The sequence below is a fragment of the Pinus tabuliformis genome, chromosome 4_2, assembly GCF_031772625.1.
Source record: "Pinus tabuliformis cultivar Carrire ecotype Pingquan chromosome 4_2, CPIR1, whole genome shotgun sequence".
In the NCBI taxonomy this organism is placed as follows: domain Eukaryota; kingdom Viridiplantae; phylum Streptophyta; class Pinopsida; order Pinales; family Pinaceae; genus Pinus; species Pinus tabuliformis.
This window is the reverse complement of record NC_142304.1, coordinates 73,141,427-73,161,208: the sequence shown is the minus strand read 5'-3', so window position 1 is coordinate 73,161,208 and position 19,782 is coordinate 73,141,427. Positions and strand designations below refer to the sequence as shown.

Here is a 19,782-nt window from a genome sequence, read left to right as displayed (position 1 = left end):
TATTTGAAGCCCTTCAGGATAGGAAATGCTTTAATGTTGAAAAGATCTATTAGAAATGTGATTATATCTTCATTTACATCAGCGACATGGAATGAAGATTTTAAATCGTCGATATACATGCCGGTGGCTTTTTGAAATCTCTCCAAGATTTCATAGATACATATCCATGTTGATTTGTACAGTATGGCTGACAGAAGGATATCATCAACAAAAAGATTATGCGACATGAATATATCCCTGCAAATGGGGGGAGGCTTGTATCTCTCTTGTTGGATCGCTTTCTTTATGTGTAGGCTCAAAGATTCCATAACTAGAATGAAAAGGAGTGGAGATAGGGAGCAACCTTGATGTAAGCCCTTGGTCGCTTTGAAGAAAGGAGTTGGGACACCGTTAATTAGGACTGCATAATTTACTTCCACCACACAGGCCATGATCCATCTAATGCACCTGACATCTAGGCCAATCCTAGCTAGTAGGCATCGCATAAATCCCCAGTTCACACAGTCGTATGCCTTTTTAAGGCTGATTTTTAAAAGAGCAACTTCTATTTTCCTGCTATGCATTGAGTGTAAGCATTCTTGGGTGAGAGCCACCGCTTCTAAGATTTTCCTGTCTTTAAGAAACCCGTGTTGCTCTGGAGACAGATGTAGAGATAGAGTGTTTCTAATTCGAATAGCTATAATCTTTGATATGACCTTGTATAATACGTTACACAATGAGATTGGCCGATAATCTGAAAATGTGGAGGAGAGCTTTTTCTTTGGAATTAGAGCGATATATGTTGAGGAGATTTTTTGGCTTATGAAACCCTGTGTTCTCGTTTCCTTGACCATCTTTAGGATATCTGTCTTAAATATTTCAAAGAAGTGGATGAAGAAATCGATGGTCCACCCATCCAGCCCGAGGCACTTGTCCTTCTGGAATGATTTCATTGTTGCCAATAATTCTTCTTCTGAAACTTCAGCAAATAGAGCTATGTTTAGACTTTCATCAAACATAGTGGGGTACGGGTCTATTCCCCATAGAATATCCTCAATATCGCAAACAGAATCCTCACTGTAAGCCCTTTTGTAAAATTTCACAGCTTCTCTAGAAATAGCCTCCTTTGAGGAGTGAGAATTTCCTTCCTCATCCTTGATCTCACAAATAGAGTTTGTCTCCCTTCTCTTATTTGCAAACATGTGAAAAAACTTGGTGTTTTTATCTCCTTCTCTGAGCCATAATGCTCGACTTTTGAGCCTCCAAGAGGCCTCTTCTTCTTATAATATCTTTTGTTTTCTTTTTTCTAAATCCCATATATGTTTTATGATGGTGGATGTCATGGAGGGATTTTTAAAAAGTGTAGATAAGTACTCCAGTTTCCTACATATGTCCTTTAGCTCCTTTATTGGAGGCCGATTTCTCTTTTTGCCATTTTTTAACCTCCTTTTGAAGAAATTGCAGGCAGTCAAGGAATTGCCGGGAAGAGTCATTTTCCTGCATGGGAGATAGCTTCCATGTATCATTTATAAATTTGTTGAATTGACCATCAACAAGCCATGTACAATTGAACTTGAAATGATATCCAAATCTGCGTCCAACATATTTCCATTGAAAAGAAATGGGGAGGTGATCAGATATGAAAGATGGTATGAAGTTCATTGTAGGAGGCCCATATCTTTTTATCAGTCTTTCATGGAAGATAAATTTGTCTAATCTTTTCGCCAGATAGGAATTGTTGGATTGCCCATTGTCCCAAGTTGGTCCCTGACCAATAGGCAGGATATCAATAAAATTATTTTGTATAATAGATTCCCAAATTAATCTCCCCATCGGATCATATTTCCTGCCATTGCCCCATATTTTGTCATTACAAAAGGTGTAATTAAAATCTCCACCAATTATAAAAGAGTCAATTTCAAGTAGCTCAGAAGAAAGAAGATAATTCCAGAAAGGGAACCGGTTTTTATATGGAGCATAAATATTCAATATGTGAATGGGGTCTGAAGATCCACGAAAATGGGCCAGGACAAGAATGCAAGCGAAACTTTGAAAAGAAGTAGCCGTAATCCATTTAGGGTCCCATAATACATCTAGTCCTCCAGACATGCCCACAACATTTGAAGCGACCATATGCCATGTTGGTAGCATCTGCCTGAAGTAAGAAATGGTTTGTGAGCTATCGTGCATGGTTTCCTGTATAAGAAGCATTTTAGATTTTGAAGAGACAAAAAGATTTTTTAGGGCCAGAAATTTGGGGTCAGCTCCAAGGCCCCAAATGTTCATTGATAGAATGTCAATCATTTGGGAACATCATTAGGCCGAGATGCTCTAAGAGGCCTTTTATCAGGAATATCTTCAGCTGCAATTTCTATAACAGGAATTTCAATTAAGGAAAGATCCCGGGTTGACGAGTCTTGTCTTCCCTTCCTACCCCGGAAGTGTCTACTACCATGCTTCTCTTTGTGGCAGACAGTTATGTTTCTAGCCGAATTAGGGCTAATATTGGGCGAGGGGGAACGATTGGGTCGATGGACAGTTAATGGTTGAAGTTTTAAAGACGCTTTTTTAAGGAGGTCATTATCCTGATCAAAAGAATTACGGGGAGAGGTTCAAGGGGATAGTGGAGGGGAAATAGGGATATATGGAGCCTTACCTTTGCGGTCAGGTACATGTCCAAGGGATGGAGGTTTAGGGGAGTGAGCTATATATGGAGATTTATTTTTTATATCAAAAGAGCGACCAAGTGAGGGGGAAGACGGGAATCTTTGGATGGGTGGAATGTGAGAGGAAGAGGATTGGGGCGATGAAGATATGTATTGAATATGGGCAGACGCAGGATCAATACATGGAGGCTTAGAAGATGCAGGAGGGAGGGGAATCTCAGGGTCCAGTTCCAATTCACTAGGGGAGAAATATTGGAGAAGCCCGTTACTCCGGCCGACAGGTTAAAAAAGGACAATGAGGGAGTCTTAGAAACAGTGGAAGAATGGGGTCGATCAGCAGAATAGTTAGAATTACGATTTGTAGGGTCCACAGATACAGATCGAGATTGCGGAAGACTGGCACATCAATCTAGGGAATGACCTTTCGGTGAGGATAGGACGTCATTGGTTATGACTGGAGCCCGATAGACCTCCATGGTGTTAGGCCATTCATATGCCGAATTTTCTCTTTCATATGTCGAAACAGGAATATTTACAGCATGGAACCTTTTCTTCTGTTTACCGCCAGGGCGACGAGGACAATTACGAAAAAGGTGTCCAGTTTTGTGACAATTTGAACACCTAAATGGGATGCCCTAGTAATCTAATCGTTGTTGAATTTTGGACAGCTCCCAAGTTAAATCAATAGACTCTGGAAAACTCCCTCTGAATTCCTTTTCTATGAGAATCCAGGCCACCCGCTTGTCTTTTGCCCCAATACACCTAGGATTGACGTATATGAATCACCGAATAGCATTTCCTATTTTTTCCATAGATTCTTTGGTCCACAGCTCAAGAGGCAGGCCATGCAATTTTGGCCAATTGTAATTGTTTTGGGGCGTGCAACGAAGCGGATTAAAACCGATAAACCATCTGTGCAGAGCTAAAAAGCTCTTCTCTTTCACCTAGTGTTTCGAATAGATAATTTCCAAGTCACGTACCCTAAGGAAGTGGAAAGTAGATATTTTATTGAGAATGATTAATTAATTCTTTTAACTATCTTTACATTATTTGATAAGAGAGAAGTAGATTAATTAATTCTTTTAACTATTTATTGTATTGAAATATATCTTTTATAACCTAATATAAAAAAATATATAATTCCTTCATAATTCTATATAAATAATAAAATAATTAAAAATGTATAATTATTTTAATGTTAATATGAAATTTAAATAAAATATCTATAAATATTAATAAAAAAAATAGTAATAAAAAAATATTTTAATTTCTATTTTAATTAAAATATTTTTATTTCAACCTTTTATGTATAAAAATATATATTATGAAAATATAAATTTTATTTAAATTTAAATTTAAAATAATATCATTAACAAATATTTCATTATTAAAAATAATAAAAAAATATTTCATTATTAAAAATAATAAAAAAATATTTCATTATTTGGGCTCCCATTAGTCATGCGATCAATCAATCTAGATCTAATAGTCATGAGCAAACATAAGTAGGTTGTGTAATGAATTCCTTTCCTGGTACTAGAGTTGTGCCTCATTTTGTCGTGTGCTTTAGTGTTAGGACACTCTGCAACTTCATGGCGATAGAGGGTTTCAACAACTAGAATTGCTTCCTTTTGCAGGTATTCAAAGTGCACAACCTCCCTGTTTGACATTTTGAGAGTTTAATGGCGATTTGTTTGAGTTTATGCATTTACTTGGTTAATTACCCTGTCTGTGCAGGTAAGTCTTCCCGAATCACGGTGAGGGAGAGACATATTCAGCTTGTGTGCTCAGGTAACTCCTACCCCATTGCAGACATTGGGTAGAAGACATTGATATCAGGTATTTTACTCAGGACCCTCGTTTGGGAGGTGCGTCAGCAAGGCACAACCTAAAGGTTCCACTCAATTAGTTGTTTTGTCCCCGAACCCTTCATTATTTCATTTCTACCCTCATCGAAGCTCTGTTAATTCAGTCCCTTGTTTTTTTTTTGTCAGAGGTTAGGTTTTCGGCTACTCTGCACTTGTTAATAATTATTCTACCATTTTTCCAGGTTTTCCTTATCCTACAGTTACGATTGCTTACCTTTCACAGACGGTTCTAAGTTGGCATAAACTATAGTTATACCTTGCAGAACGAAGTTTGCAATGCTTTAGGTTGGTTATGTATTTGCTCAACATTTTTGTAATGTGCGTATATATGTGTGTGTGTGTGTATTTTGGGGTTTCATCCCCTTTTCACTGGACAAAACCATTCAGTGGTTTATGACAATTTTCTTGAGATATGAACTGAGCAAGTGGCTCTGCCTTGCTGGATGCTCTGCAACTTAATGGCGATAGAGGGTTTCAACAACAGGAATTGCTTCTTTTAGCAGGTATTCAAAGTTCACAACTCCCCTGTTTGTCATTTTAAGAGTTTAATGGCGATTTGTTTGAGAGTTTATGCATTTACTTGGTTAATTACCCTGTCTGTGCAGGTGACTCTCCCTGAATTACGGTGAGGGAGAGACATATTCAGCATGTGTGCTCAGGTAACTCCTCCCCATTGCACACATTGGGTAGAAGACATTGATATCAGGTATTTTACTCAGGACCCTCGTTTGGGAGGTGCGTTGGTATGGCACAATCTAAAGGCTCCACTAAATTAGTGGTTTTGTCCTCGAACCCTTCATTATTTCATTGCTACCCTCATCGGAGCTCTGTTAATTCAGTGCCTTGTTTTTTTTGTCAGAGGTTAGGTTTTCAACTACACCTTTTTTCTTTTGATGGATTGGGGTCTCGGCTACTCTGCACTTGTTAATAATTAATCTACCATTTTTCCAGGTTTTCCTTACCCAACAGTTACGATTTTTTACTTTTCACAAAGGGTTCTAAGTTGACATAAACTTAGTTATACCTTTGCAACTTTGTAGGTTGGTTATGCATTTACTTGGTTAATTATCCTGTTTGTGCAGGTGACTCTTCCTAAATCACGGTGAGGGAGAGACATACTCAACTTGTGTGCTTAGGTAACTCCCACCCCATTGCACACATTTGGTAAAAGACATTGATATCAAGTCTTTTACTCAGGACCCTTGATTGGGAGGTGCGTCGACATGGCACAACCTAAAGGCTCCACTAAATGCTGGAAGTATCAACTTCTCAAAGAGTTAGATGCTAATGCCACTGCTCGGATAAGAAGGACAAAAGGGATTATAAACACTGTAAGAAGATGAACACATTTTGAGTTTTTTTTTATCATAATTTTTTTTTGAACTAAGTAGGTTGAAAAGTGAACTAAAGAGATTAAGATTATAAAACTAGACGTTAAGACTAGGAGGAAAAATACCCCCTTCTTTTTTGCGAGGTAAATTTATAAATTTTATTTTATTTTAAATTTCAATGAATCCTCAGTAACAACTCTACTTGCAACCCGATATAAATCGGAGTGTTATGATCAAAGTTATTGGAGTTCAAATCCCCTTAACTAACTCGTAGGAGGAGCAACCTAGACACCTAAAAGTTATAGTGGTAGCAGTGAGATTCAACACCATATCAAACGAGTACAAAACCAGCCCAATTGCCAATTCCCATGATCACTAAAAAAAATCCATATTATTTTTAATTATAATTCTAAAATAAATAAAACCCAAAAATAATTAAATATAAAAATTTATTTAAAATATATATATATATTTATTAAACCGAAGCGATTAAAAAGCACTGATTACCACTTTTCTCATTATCATTTACCATAAACCCAAGTGCTCATATTCTTTGCTACCCATTTTCCCATATATTAATTAAAAAGAAAGAAAAAAATTGCCACCACATTCTAAATGTGTATTCAATGGTTTATTTTATACACATAAATAAACAAAGCTCGCACCTTTTATATATATATATATATATATATATATATATCGAAGTGCTCGTGTTCTTTGCTAACCCATTTTCCCATACCCCATATTCAATGGTCTACTACTATAATACTGGTGTATCTTCTGCACATTAATAGAAGAAAAACTCACACTTACTTTATATCGAAGAACTTACTACCCTCTTCGTGTGTATTCAGTGGTCTACTACTATAATACTGGTGTATTTTCTACACATTAATAGAAAAAAATCTTACACCTCCCAAAATACAGTCATGGTTATATTACTAGAAAACATAAACTTTAAACTTTTTGCTCTCACAGACTGTTCAAGTCAACATGGTTTGTTGAATTTTTAATACAGAACTTATTAGAAACATCAACATTACAAGCCAAACCACAGTTCTAACATAGATGCCTATCTAGTACATAGTTTATCTCTAACATCAACATATATGGCTATCTACTCCATAATTTATCTCTAAAATCCTAGTGGATTAGGATTAGTTGCATTTTGTTTGGATTCCCTTCGGTAGGTTAAGCCGAGTATAGTGACCATCTTAATAAACCTTCTGTTGAGTTCCAAGGGGAAGGAAACTTTTGTAAACTCTATATTTGCAAACTATTTTACCATGTACTTACTACTCACCTAGTATGATTTCATTCCACTCGAAATCTCACATTAGTGTCTCCTCAACAATGCCTAAACACTGATCTTTGGAACGTCGTATGCACTAAATAGGCATCAGCTAACCGAGTCACCATGAAGCTGTGACACTTCTGATGGAATACTTCACTTTGTTTCTGGTTTTCAAGTATCTTCTCTACGAGAGGGACTCATAACTTTCCGACTACTCAAATCCAGAGTCTCAGTTTATATGTCACTAAAGGCATGATTAGCATTCGAAAAGCAGAGGGACTCCATAACTTTCCGACTACTCAAATCGGAGTCTCAGCTTATCCGTCACCAAGGCCTGGTTAGTAATACAAAATTTTGAAGTTCTAAACCGAGTCTCCTCATTTTTTTCATTGCATTTTCTGCTCTTTTCATGACATTAATTTTCTGCTCTTTGCATGACATTATTCAAATGTAACTTGTACTCGTAGGAACTCATTGTGTGTGGAATTAAATTCTGCGACTGACAAGTATCCACTTTGCATTCATTTTTGTAACACATCAAGAGAAAAAAAAAAAATTTGAATTTTCATTGTATTTTCTGCTCTTTTCGTGACATTATTCAAATGTCACTTGCAAGAACTCATTGGTTTCCCCTCCCAAAATGTTTACCTCGAAGAATGACATTATCATCTTGAATCTGGCTGATTCTTTTAAAGTTGATTTTGATATTACTTTTTTTATTGGGAGACTCATTTTTTACCAGAAGAATTCCCCTAATAACAAGGAAGAGAATTATGATTTATAAGAAAATTAACAGACCAAAAATGATCACTTAGTAAAAATGATAAAAACTCTTAGTTTTATGATAAAAAGACGTCCCTCCATAGCAGGGGCTGAGACATCCAACAAAACATCCCAGCACAGTATAGACATTCATCTTCTGAATGAACGCAATTCAACCTCCTTCCTATTATAAATGTAAAGATGGCAGGAGTTTTATAAGTTCATGACCGGTCGTGTAGCAAGATCCGTTGAACAATAACTTCATAGAAATCTAGAATCCATCAGCGTACATGATGAAAGAGCTTCAGCTCCTTTAACCACAAATATGAACATAGTAAGATTGGCATCAGTTAAAAGTCATCAATTATTTACAAGTAACAACCGTGTCATTGCATGTAGTGAGATAATAGTTCAAAAGAGTAAACTAAGAATAAAATATTATATCGTTACAAAGAATCTTACAGAAAGCAGACCATCAATGCTACGAGAACTACTGCACTACTACACACTTTTTATGATGAATATATTACAAAAACCCTCTTGGGCGTTGTCACAGGAGGTCAGATTATCTTCAGATACGGAATCACACTACAGTCAAAATTTCTTAACTATAGCTTGCAATTGTGCCATGTTCGACAGAATCAACACAGTACACAAACAACTGTCTTCAATATCACAATGCCATCAGTTACCAGCGTCTTTTCAGTGGATCTTACTTGATGACTTATCACCAAAATGAAGGATCACAAGTGACAAGAAAAATGCCCTAGAGAACAAATGACGAGAAATATCAAGAACATTGCATCTACATGCCAACAACATCCCATCAAATTAGGTAAGAGAATTATCAAATCCTGAAAAACCTGTAATAGAATGCTCAAGCCCTCTGAGCGGTATAGATCTTCGATGTCAGAGAAGCCTTTCCGAATCACAAATTAATTTTGGAATAGACATGGTTGACCAGCAAATGGATGTTTGAGCCACTTAGCAATTGATGCCACATTGTTGTAGGTCTGGTCCTTTGATCCTGGTTGTGAAGGGATCTATACGAACCCATAACAAAGAGAAAATAGATGCCAGAAGAATTGACCAAACAATAACAATAGTTGGAGTGCGGTTCTGGCAACCCATCAAACCCTTGAGGAAAGGATAAAGGTGAACAATCACCCAAAAAGCAAAAAAGAGTTTCCCAAACAGGGGACCCCATGATCTATAACCGGTACTGATAGCATATGAGATGCCCGCCACCACACCTACAATGTTAATTATAAGCAAAGTGGTTGGGGGGATAAGGAGAGCAGTCCATCTGATCATATACAACTCTGCAAAATCACCACCTTCATCTGAAGCTTTTGAGGTAACAGTGAAGTTTGTGTCAACGCCAGCAAGGACCTTTAGTAATCCTTGAATGACTGCAAAGAGATGAGCAGACACACCTCCAATCACCCAGAACTGCTCATTCCTCCACCATTCATCAATGCCAACCCCGCTCCATCGCATTTCTAGTATGCCAGTAGCAAAAATGGATAAAAATAATGAAATGAACCATAAACTTGCAAGAGTGCTAATCTGCAAATCAACAAATGAAAGTTAGAAGGGTCAGAACAATCCAACGTCTGTTAAAAGACCAGTTTTAACCAGATAGTGAGTAGAGGCTAAAAATCTACCTCGGGAATAATGAATTTCCCAGTAAGAAGACATATTGCCGGCAATGTACAATATGCAAGCAGAGGAATAGAAGTGATAGGATAAACAGTGGTGTTTATATATGCCAGCCTCTCCAACCATTTGAGCCTTCCAGTATAACCATACCAAATTGGAAAATGCCTGCTAAGAAGAATTTCCACAGAGCCCAAAGCCCATCGCAGAACTTGGTTCAGACGATCAGAAAGATTAATTGGAGCAGATCCCTTGAATGCAGGGCGAGGAGGCATACAGTATATTGATCACCAACCACAAGAGTGCATTTTAAAGCGAGTCAAAATATCTTCTGTCACAGAACCATATATCCAACCAATCTGCACAAGATACAAAATCCCAATCCATTAAAAAATTAAATCTCAGTTATGCTAGGCCCAAAGAACCAAATATAGGCACTATTATTCGCAAATTGGTGGTTATGGTTTTACCTTTTTTCCCCAATCTGACTTGTCTTCATAACCACAGCTGATTACATGGATTGCTTCTTTTAATAAATCAGCAGGAGTTGCAGATTGTGGCACGCCGCTATTCTCCATTTGAGTGGATGCCACAAAGACAAGGGATTGACCAAATTTTTTCTCCAAGCTTTTTTGGAACACCAGCAAGGATTTTTCATCATCAAATCCTGTGTATAGTTAGCAAACAGTGAAATATGTAAGGCAGAGGCAATATAAAAATGTGGCATCTAGTAGCTTAAGAAACTGTTTAGAAATTGGCATTTACCTTCCACACCTCCTTCTATGTCTTCCAGACTACTGAATATGGGGATAGTTGAATCAGTTGGCCTGTCTAATTTTTTTGTGTCATTGTACTTCTTGTTTGATTTTCTGCTCTTCTTTCTAGGTCCACAATAGCTTGAAAAATGGATCTTACCTTTGTGAGGAGGCTCATAACCATAGAGGGCTTGCCTATTGAAAACGCACCCTGTGCCCACATAAACAGGCCCCTGTATCCCATCCAAACCCTTCAAATTGATCTGCAAACAATCCAGTACAATATTTTAGTTTCAAAAGTGCATAAAGCAGCATACGCAAATGCAAGTCTGTAACAATGCAATTTGATCAACACTCACATCAAAAAAGACTGTATTGTGATTAGCATATCGATCATTTCGGTCAATGCCATCAAACCTTTGAGGGAACTGAACATAACAGACTTTCTTCCCAAGAGTAGGATCCATCATAAAACACATTTCCTCACGAAGGGCCCTGTTGTTGTTTATATAATGGTCACAATCAAGATTGAGCATATAAGGGCCATTGGTAAGAACTGCGGAAACACTAACCTGTAAATAAATAACAAGAGGAACATTCTTACTAAGAACAACATAATTTAAAAAAATCAAATTTAAAAGGAAAAATAACTTTTCCAGATTTTGGTTTAGCAAATTACTTACCAATGGTTGCTAGATGAGCACGATGGGTGAGGAGAGTGGAAATGCTACTAGCAACATAATGGAAATTAGGATTTCTGGGTGCAATCTAGGAGCAGTGGTAGATGGTTGTGAAGTAGCTCGGAGATTGGAGGGATGTGTGCAGCTTATGAGCCTTCCCAGAAGTGCAGGAAGCATTGTATTCAGGTCAGAGCAGGTGAGTATTTGATTAATTTTTCCTTTTGAATGGATTCTGCAGGGTGCAGAGTTCCTGACCAGATCAAGCTTTATATGGTTACTTCCACAGGCATAAGCCAACTTCATACAAGCAAAATCGGCAAAATCAAGCATCACTATAGCTTGCAATTGTGCCATGTTCGGCAGAATCAACACAATACACAAACAACTGTCTTCAATATCACAATGCCATCAGTTACCAGCGTCTTTTCAGTGGATCTTACTTGATGACTTATCACCAAAATGAAGGATCACAAGTGCCAAGAAAAATGCCCTAGAGAACAAATGACGAGAAATATCAAGAGCACTGCATCTACATGCCAACAACATCCCATCAAATTAGGTAAGAGAATTATCAAATCCTGAAAAACCTGTAATAGAATGCTCAAGCCCTCTGAGCGGTATAGATCTTCGATGTCAGAGAAGCCTTTCCGAATCACAAATTAATTTTGGAATAGACATGGTTGACCAGCAAATGGATTTTTGAGCCACTTAGCAATTGATGCCACACTGTTGTAGGTCTGGTCCTTTGATCCTGGTTGTGAAGGGATCTATACGAACCCATAACAAAGGGAAAATAGATGCCAGAAGAATTGACCCAACAATAACAATAGTTGGAGTGCGGTTCTGGCGACCCATCAAACCCTTGAGGAAAGGATAAAGGTGAACAATCACCCAAAAAGCAAAAAAGAGTTTCCCAAACAGGGGACTCCATGATCTATAACCAGTACTGATAGCATATGAGATGCCCGCCACCACACCTACAATGTTAATTATAAACAAAGTGGTTGGGGGGATAAGGAGAGCAGTCCATTTGATCATATACAACTCTGCAAAATCACCACCTTCATCTGAAGCTTTTGAGGTAACAGTGAAGAGATGAGCAGACACACCTCCAATCACCCAGAACTGCTCATTCCTCCACCATTCATCAATGCCAACCCCACTCCATCGCATTTCTAGTATGCAAGTAGCAAAAATGGATAAAAATAATGAAATGAACCATAAACTTGCAAGAGCGCTAATTTGCAAATCAACAAATGGAAGTTAGAAGGGTCAGAACAATCCAACGTCTGTTAAAAGACCAGTTTTAACCAGATAGTGAGTAGAGGCTAAAAATCTACCTCGGGAATAATGAATTTCCCAGCAAGAAGACATATTACCGGCAATGTACAATATGCAAGCAGAGGAATAGAAGTGATAGGATAAACAGTGGTGTTTATATATGTCAGCCTCTCTAACCATTTGAGCCTTCCAGTATAACCATACCAAATTGGAAAATGCCTGCTAAGAAGAATTTCCACAGAGCCCAAAACCCATCGCAGAACTTGGTTCAGACGATCAGAAAGATTAATTGGAGAAAATCCCTTGAATGCAGGGCGAGGAGGCATACAGTATATTGATCGCCAACCACGAGAGTGCATTTTAAAGCGAGTCAAAATATCTTCTGTCACAGAACCATATATCCAACCAATCTGCACAAGATACAAAATCCCAATCCATTAAAAAATTAAATCTCAGTTATGCTAGGCCCAAAGAACCAAATATAGGCACTATTATTCGCAAATTGGTGGTTATGGTTTTACCTCTTTTCCCCAATCTGACTTGTCTTCATAACCACAGCTGATTACATGGATTGCTTCTTTTAATAAATCAGCAGGAGTTGCAGATTGTGGCACGCCGCTATTCTCCATTTGAGTGGATGCCACAAAGACAAGGGATTGACCAAATTTTTTCTCCAAGCTTTTTTGGAACACCAGCGGGGATTTTTCATCATCAAATCCTGTGTATAGTTAGCAAACAGTGAAATATGTAAGGCAGAGGCAATATAAAAATGTGGCATCTAGTAGCTTAAGAAACTGTTTAGAAATTGGCATTTACCTTCCACACCTCCTTCTATGTCTTCCAGACTACTGAATATGGGGACAGTTGAATCAGTTGGCCTGTCTAATTTTTTTGTGTCGTTGTACTTCTTGTTTGATTTTCTGCTCTTCTTTCTAGGTCCACAACAGCTTGAAAAATGGATCTTACCTTTGTGAGGAGGCTCATAACCATAGAGGGCTTGCCTGTTGAAAACGCACCCTGTGCCCACATAAACAGGCCCCTGTATCCCATCCAAACCCTTCAAATTGATCTGCAAACAATCCAGTACAATATTTTAGTTTCAAAAGCGCATAAAGCAGCATACGCAAATGCAAGTCTGTAACAATGCAATTTGATCAACACTCACATCAAAAAAGACTGTATTGTGATTAGCATATCGATCATTTCTGTCAATGCCATCAAACCTTTGAGGGAACTGAACATAACAGACTTTCTTCCCAAGAGTAGGATCCATCATAAAACACATTGCCTCACGAAGGGCCCTGCTGTTGTTTATATAATGGTCACAATCAAGATTGAGCATATAAGGGCCATTGGTAAGAACTGCGGAAACACGAACCTGTAAATAAATAACAAGAGGAACATTCTTACTAAGAACAACATAATTTTAAAAAATCAAATTTAAAAGGCAAAATAACTTTTCCAGATTTTGGTTTAGCAAATTACTTACCAATGGTTGCTAGATGAGCACGATGGGTGAGGAGAGTGGAAATGCTACTGGCAACGTAATGGAAATTAGGATTTCTGGGTGCAATCTAGGAGCAGTGGTAGCTGGTTGTGAAGTAGCTCAGAGATTGGAGGGATGTGTGCAGCTTATGAGCCTTCCCAGAAGTGCAGGAAGCATTGTATTCAGGTCAGAGCAGGTGAGTATTTGATTAATTTTTCCTTTTGAATGGATTCTGCAGGGTGCAGAGTTCCTGACCAGATCAAGCTTTATATGGTTACTTCCACAGGCATAAGCCAACTTCATACAAGCAAAATCGGCAAAATCAAGCATCACTTCTTTCAGTCCATCGAATTTACAGAATCGATCCATCCATGCACTCAGCAATGGCATTTTCTCAGACATGGATAGAACTGAGGGGCACACATTAAAACCAGAAGTATATTGGTTATTGAATAGAAAAATAATATTTTTAACTTTCGATTACATGGACTGCAATGATAAGCGGGTATGTGAAGAATGAGCTGTTCTAGGAAGCAATTCAACTCTATTCTCAAATGCAATGTGCTGCTATACAGCCTGATAATTTCACATTTTCCTATGTACTTAAGGCCTGTGCTGCCTTATCAGCTCTGCAACAGGGCAAACAGATTCATAATCACATAATTCGACTTAATGGAGTGAAGCATGATGTGGCTGTAGAGAATGCCCTTGTGGTCATGTATTCTCAATGCAGCAGATTAGAGATTGCACGCCAAGTGTTTGACACAATCTCTCATAGAAATGTCGTCTCTTGGAATTCTATGATTTCTGGTTATTATCAAAATGGGTATCCTGAAGAGGCCCTAGAATTGTTTCGTGGAATGCAGAGTGATGCCGTGGAGCCTAATTGGATCACCATTACGGCTCTGCTCCCGGCCTGCGGATACTTGGGAGTTGTGCGACAGGGGAAGGAGATTCATGGGGTATGTAATTAAGAGTGAAATAGAGGCTGATGTTTTGGTGGGAAATGCCCTCATAGATATGTATGCTAAATGTGGGAGTATAGAAACTGCGTGCAAAGTCTTCGATGAAATTCCAGTGAGAGATTTGGTGTCGTGGAATACAGTAATTGTAGGGCAGGGAATTAATGGGCGTGGGGAGGAAGCCATAAAATATTTTTTTCGAATGCAGGAGGATGAAGCAGGGTTGAGGCTAGACAGTATTACCTTTATTTTGTTTCTGTCTGCGTGTAGCCATGCAGGCCTCGTCGAGGAAGGATGGCTATATTTCAAGAGCATGAGTGAAGATTATGATATCACTCCTGAGGTTGAGCACTATGCATGCATAGTGGATCTTCTAGGTCGTGCTGGACGAATAGAAGAGGCATACAAATTCATCCAAGAAATGCCACTGGAACCCAGTTATGGATAGAACTGAGGGGCACACATTAAAACCAGGAGTATATTAGTTATTGAATAGAAAAATAAGGAAAATAGCAGATAAGGAAAGGATCGATGAGATACGAATGCAGGCGATTACTAAGAATGAACTAAACGAGCAATGGCTCGGTCATATGGATCTTTGGGAATTCTTGTGAACAGGGTTCGATTTCAGCAGCAGCTCGCTCTTAGCTCTGACATTATCTTCCGCGAACTGTTCATCGATACGTTTAAGAGCAAGTGCTATGCGAACTCGCGCACAATGAAGGGACTCAGAGTCATACCGAACCGCTTTACCTGCCCCTTTTCTCCCGTTTTCTTATTTCAGTTTTCGATCAACGATCAAAATTCGTTCAATCGTCTAACATCACAGATCCATGGTCGATAATAGAACACCAAGGCGGCTGGGGCAATTCATCTCAAAGGGAAACGCCTTACGGCGTAAGAAAATTATATAAAACAAAATAAGTTAGTGATTATATTCGCTGAGACTGTAAGATAAGTATCACACTATGCAACACCCACAATACTAATACTTTAAGAGGAGACTTTATGATTAACATAGATTTATCCATAGTGGATCTTTGGACGTATTAGAAAAAACTCATCTTTGTCTTCAATCACACCATGTGATCCTACATTGTACACACATAAACATAAAGCATAAACATTGAAAACCTGAAGCTTAAAAGTTGAGACTCGCACATGTCCACACCCATGGGGCATGGGTATATAAAATACTAATTGACTTTTTATTGTTTGTGTAAGTGAAATAGTTGTTATTTGTTTGATTTTGAGAGTTTCGTGTAGTTTCTTTGGTGTTGGAACATTGTCTTAGTTTTCATAAAATTGGTCTATTTATTGGTTTGATTAGAAAAAAAATCTATTTTGTTGTTGGATATGGAAATCTCAAATGTCTGGTTACCAAGGCTATGATGCTTTCAATACATTCAAATGTTAATCTAAACACAGTTGGGTTTATTCATTTTATGTGTTAGCATGTTCTATTCTTCTTCCTTGTCAGAAGATTATGAATTTCTTTAAAATACATACCTACATATTGTTAGTATTTGAAATGTTAGAATCCTCCCAAGTTCATATTTAAAAGTGTCTTGAAACTTGTATTATTATTTATAAGGTCCTCCTTAATTCCAACTTATCAAATTGAAAGCTAAGAGTGATTTCTCCTCTTCAAAATATATTATAGTTAATAGGTTTGATCAAGCTACTGGAAAACATTTCAAGAATGGTTTAGCATAAGTTGTAAAACTTTTGAAATTTGGTGACCATACATAATTGCACCAAATCATGGGCTAGGAATGAACATGGTTGAATATGTTTGATATTTTTGAAGTAATATAAAACATACACATATATGATATTACTTGGTTGAAGCTTATTTTATGGTCAGGCCAAAAAAAAATAAAAATTACTAACACGAAGCACAAAACTTATATTAAAAAAAAATGTTTACATTCACAACGAAAAATTAGTAAAAACACATAATACATGATATTTAAATGATGGGTAAAAATAAAAAAAAAGCATCAAGTGAAATGCAATTTTAAAAGGAAACCCATCATAGGAAATTAACTTGAAGACTAAGAGTACCCGTCAAATTTATATTGTAAAAATCTTGGGTTATATTTCCATGTAAAAAGGAAAAAATCAACCAAGGTCATGGGACATGTATTCCAAGTTGAATGGGAGGAAAAACATCACATTGGGCATCACCTGTGGTTAATTAATGGCTATGGAAATTGGCATTGGCATTGGCAAAAGGAAAAGGGAAATAAATGCCAATTAATTGAAGAAATAAAGGAGAATAGGAGAAAAGGAAGATAAAATTACAAGAATATGCATACAAGGGGAATTGAAAATAAAATAAAGGAAAATGAAATAAAAAGAGGAAAGGGAAAGGAAAAGACACCTGACATCAATGATAAAAAGGCATCTAAGAAACAACTGAATTTTTTTTATCAGTTTTCATCTTTTATAGCTTTAGTTTGGAAAAGGAAGAGATTGAACTCCAATGTCTTCGATGTATTAAGGGGGGAGTGCCTCCCATAGGGGCTTCTTAGATGGATTGGTGTTCACTCCCTCGAATAAATTCAAATGTTAACACCGAAGAACCAACATTATCCTCCAGGGAAATTTTTCCTCTTCAATGTCCTTAGTTTCCTAATCTGCATCACCAATCGTATGATATTCAAGAACCTTGGAAACCATGACAGTTGATCAATACTGGATGATTATATTATTTTTCATCCATATCGATGCATTTGGAGTGGAAAAAGTGGAGGAATCAACTCACGGGACCGTTTTTACTAGCGGTATCTGGTTTGGTAAAACAATGTCTAAAAACTTCAGGGAGCGCGTCACTCAGAGTCCGTATGAAAAAGTTATGTTACTCAAAAGTTTACCTTCCTATTTTCAGAACTATAGTTCGGGAGGATGACACGTCAGCCCCCATTATTCATGGAAAAGGGGCTAGCCACGTGATTATGATGTAAAAAACTCTAGAAGAGTCTATATTGTAACTCTAGTTAAGAGTTAATGTAGTCAAAATTAAACACTAGTAGGCTATCGGGTTGTGTTATAACTGGGCCACTAGGAAGAAGATCCACTCCATTCTTTCGAGATCATTTTGTTCCATAGCCGAGAAAAAATAACCAAGAGAGATAGGAGGTATAGCACACAGAGAGGATCTGTGCACTGTAGCAACCCATGGGCCATAGGCGTTACTTCTTTGTACCTGCAACCATATTTTCAGATAGAGAAAGAGAGAGAAGCAACCTCACCTTCCAGTTGGGTTATCTCCCAAAAGGGTTTCCCATAGAGAATATTTTATGTCTTATGTGTGTGTGTGTGTGATATTATTTTGTCGTTCTCTACTTTTTTGCATAATTTCAATTTGCATGCATGCACTAGTTATAGTAAAAGCTACAGATCTAGAAATTAAATAAAACCATAATAATGTATAATCTCAGATTTTAAATATAATATTATCAAATATGTTGTGACAAACCATCCAGTGTAATATCCACAAAAATTTTTGGATCATGAACAATCATATTGTGTGTCCATTGTGGACACATCTTTTATGAATGATCAACTTTGTGAAACATGTATTAATTCTCCATACCAAGCTGTTATTTGTTAAAATTTATATTAGAGCTCCGAGCTGACTTTGTAGGCAAATTATTATTTGTTTTAAATAAAGGCTTGTAAGACTTACTGCCCAATGAAATCTCACCGGTTTTCCTTTTCAACTTAGAAACTTCGTTGGTCATCTGCTTCAAATATTTGGATTAAGCCGCAAAATAAAAATAATCCTTATCATGGGATTTGCTAGCTGACACTTGAGTTTTCTTACCAACAGACTTCGAATCTTCGTGGGTGTAAGGCTCAAGTGCTCCTATGGAAAGTAACTCCTTTTCAACAGCAAGGGCCTCTGTAAAGTTTTCAAGAAGAGTGACCTTCACTTCTCTCTTTACAAACATGGCAATATCATGAGGTAAGGCTTTAATATAATAATGAATAATGATTGAATCATCAAGAGAAAAATAAGTTGGGAACTTATTCAAGATGGTGGTGAATCACTAATTGAAGTCTTTAAATTGTTCATTCTTACCCATCTTCAAAGAACTTAGCACAGTAAGACGCATAGATGATGCTTTATCTTCAACAAAATTTTGAAGGAAAGTCTTTCAAAACTCATCCCAATTCCGTATAGAGTCCACAGGAAAAGAGTGATACCATGTGGCTACTTTATTCTAAAGGGTGCGAGGGAAAATCCTGCAGGAAACATCATCATTTTGTACTCATAATTTGCAAGGCTAGATAGAAGTTGTTGATATGGTCTTTAGCCATGGTCCCTTTCTTAGGATCAAATTTTTGGAGGTGTTTCTTGGGGTTTCGAAGCATATCGTGAAGCTTCCCCCTGATATCCAAAGTATACTGAGCCATCGAGGCTAAAGGTTTTCGATGGTTAGCTTTGGGTGGATGATAGATGACTTTTTTAATCTTATCTTCCTAATAAATTTCAGAGCCAGACCTGGAGCCTTCACTAATGCATGGAGGTTCTTCTTCATTCCCCCTAGGGACCATTAGGTTTCCCAAATTCCAAAATTTTCTGAGGTTTCTAATGTTCTCAAATTCTTTAGGAACCTAAGGTTCCTCTTGTTTCGAGGTTCCTCAACATTTTGAAAATCGACTTTCTTCCTAACATTCCATTCAACCCTTGGTCTTTGAACCACCTCAACATTATTTTTCCATATTTGGTTTCCACCTTGTGAATTCTCGCCTCTATGTCCCTCCCTTTTAGATTTCAAGGGGCTCTCCAAAACTTTGATTGAAAGTCTCTCAACAACATCCACATAACCATCCAAAATAATACTAATCAAATGTGGTACCGAACTTACAAGGACACCTTTATAGGTATGGTAAAGATTAGAAGTGCGTGGATTAGGGAGGGAGCTCGTGGAATGGATACGATTAAGGCCTTTAGAAAATTGTCGAGTAATAGGGTGTAAAGCTCTAAACTGCTTGTATGTGACTTCATAGAGAGGTGGCTCCTCCTCAACTGAAGCATTCTCGAGTG

The 19,782-nt window shown here is 37.5% G+C and overlaps 3 protein-coding genes and 1 pseudogene across 3 annotated transcripts; all 4 read right to left on the bottom strand.

Moving 5' to 3' along the window:
- Positions 1-8,779: 8,779 nt before the first annotated feature.
- LOC149168287 (putative cellulose synthase A catalytic subunit 8 [UDP-forming]) lies at positions 8,780-9,918 on the bottom strand. Its single transcript, XM_089426925.1, has 2 exons — positions 9,568-9,918; positions 8,780-9,469 (listed from the first exon to the last, which is right to left on the bottom strand). The coding sequence occupies exons 1-2, from the start codon at positions 9,832-9,834 to the stop codon at positions 8,885-8,887; spliced, it is 852 nt and encodes a 283-aa protein (XP_089283051.1). The 5' UTR covers positions 9,835-9,918; the 3' UTR covers positions 8,780-8,884.
- On the bottom strand, positions 9,645-11,348 carry LOC149168286 (putative cellulose synthase A catalytic subunit 2 [UDP-forming]). The gene is made up of 5 exons (XM_089424877.1): positions 11,250-11,348; positions 10,674-10,886; positions 10,325-10,577; positions 10,030-10,226; positions 9,645-9,918 (listed from the first exon to the last, which is right to left on the bottom strand). Exons 1-5 carry the CDS (start codon positions 11,346-11,348, stop codon positions 9,847-9,849), a joined length of 834 nt encoding a protein of 277 aa, XP_089281003.1. The 3' UTR covers positions 9,645-9,846.
- Positions 11,349-11,702: 354 nt separating this feature from the next.
- Positions 11,703-12,167, bottom strand: LOC149168285 (putative cellulose synthase A catalytic subunit 2 [UDP-forming] pseudogene; annotated as a pseudogene).
- Positions 12,168-12,307: 140 nt separating this feature from the next.
- LOC149168284 (putative cellulose synthase A catalytic subunit 2 [UDP-forming]) lies at positions 12,308-14,151 on the bottom strand. The gene is made up of 5 exons (XM_089426924.1): positions 13,765-14,151; positions 13,441-13,653; positions 13,092-13,344; positions 12,797-12,993; positions 12,308-12,685 (listed from the first exon to the last, which is right to left on the bottom strand). Exons 2-5 carry the CDS (start codon positions 13,615-13,617, stop codon positions 12,323-12,325), a joined length of 990 nt encoding a protein of 329 aa, XP_089283050.1. The 5' UTR covers positions 13,618-13,653; positions 13,765-14,151; the 3' UTR covers positions 12,308-12,322.
- Positions 14,152-19,782: the final 5,631 nt, after the last annotated feature.

Bases quoted from the DNA above. Each gene is read 5' to 3' on its own strand.
- LOC149168287 (XM_089426925.1), bottom strand. From the start codon at position 9,834: ATGCCTCCTCGCCCTGCATTCAAGGGATCTGCTCCAATTAATCTTTCT. The intron at 9,470-9,567 runs GTAGATTTTTAG...GTTGATTTGCAG, and splicing joins GGAAATTCATTATTCCCGAG to ATTAGCACTCTTGCAAGTTT.
- LOC149168286 (XM_089424877.1), bottom strand. From the start codon at position 11,348: ATGGCACAATTGCAAGCTATAGTGATGCTTGATTTTGCCGATTTTGCT. The intron at 10,578-10,673 runs GTGAGTGTTGAT...GATTGTTTGCAG, and splicing joins ACAATACAGTCTTTTTTGAT to ATCAATTTGAAGGGTTTGGA. The intron at 9,919-10,029 runs GTAAAACCATAA...TATCTTGTGCAG, and splicing joins AGTCAGATTGGGGAAAAAAG to ATTGGTTGGATATATGGTTC.
- LOC149168284 (XM_089426924.1), bottom strand. From the start codon at position 13,617: ATGCTCAATCTTGATTGTGACCATTATATAAACAACAGCAGGGCCCTT. The intron at 13,345-13,440 runs GTGAGTGTTGAT...GATTGTTTGCAG, and splicing joins ACAATACAGTCTTTTTTGAT to ATCAATTTGAAGGGTTTGGA. The intron at 12,686-12,796 runs GTAAAACCATAA...TATCTTGTGCAG, and splicing joins AGTCAGATTGGGGAAAAGAG to ATTGGTTGGATATATGGTTC.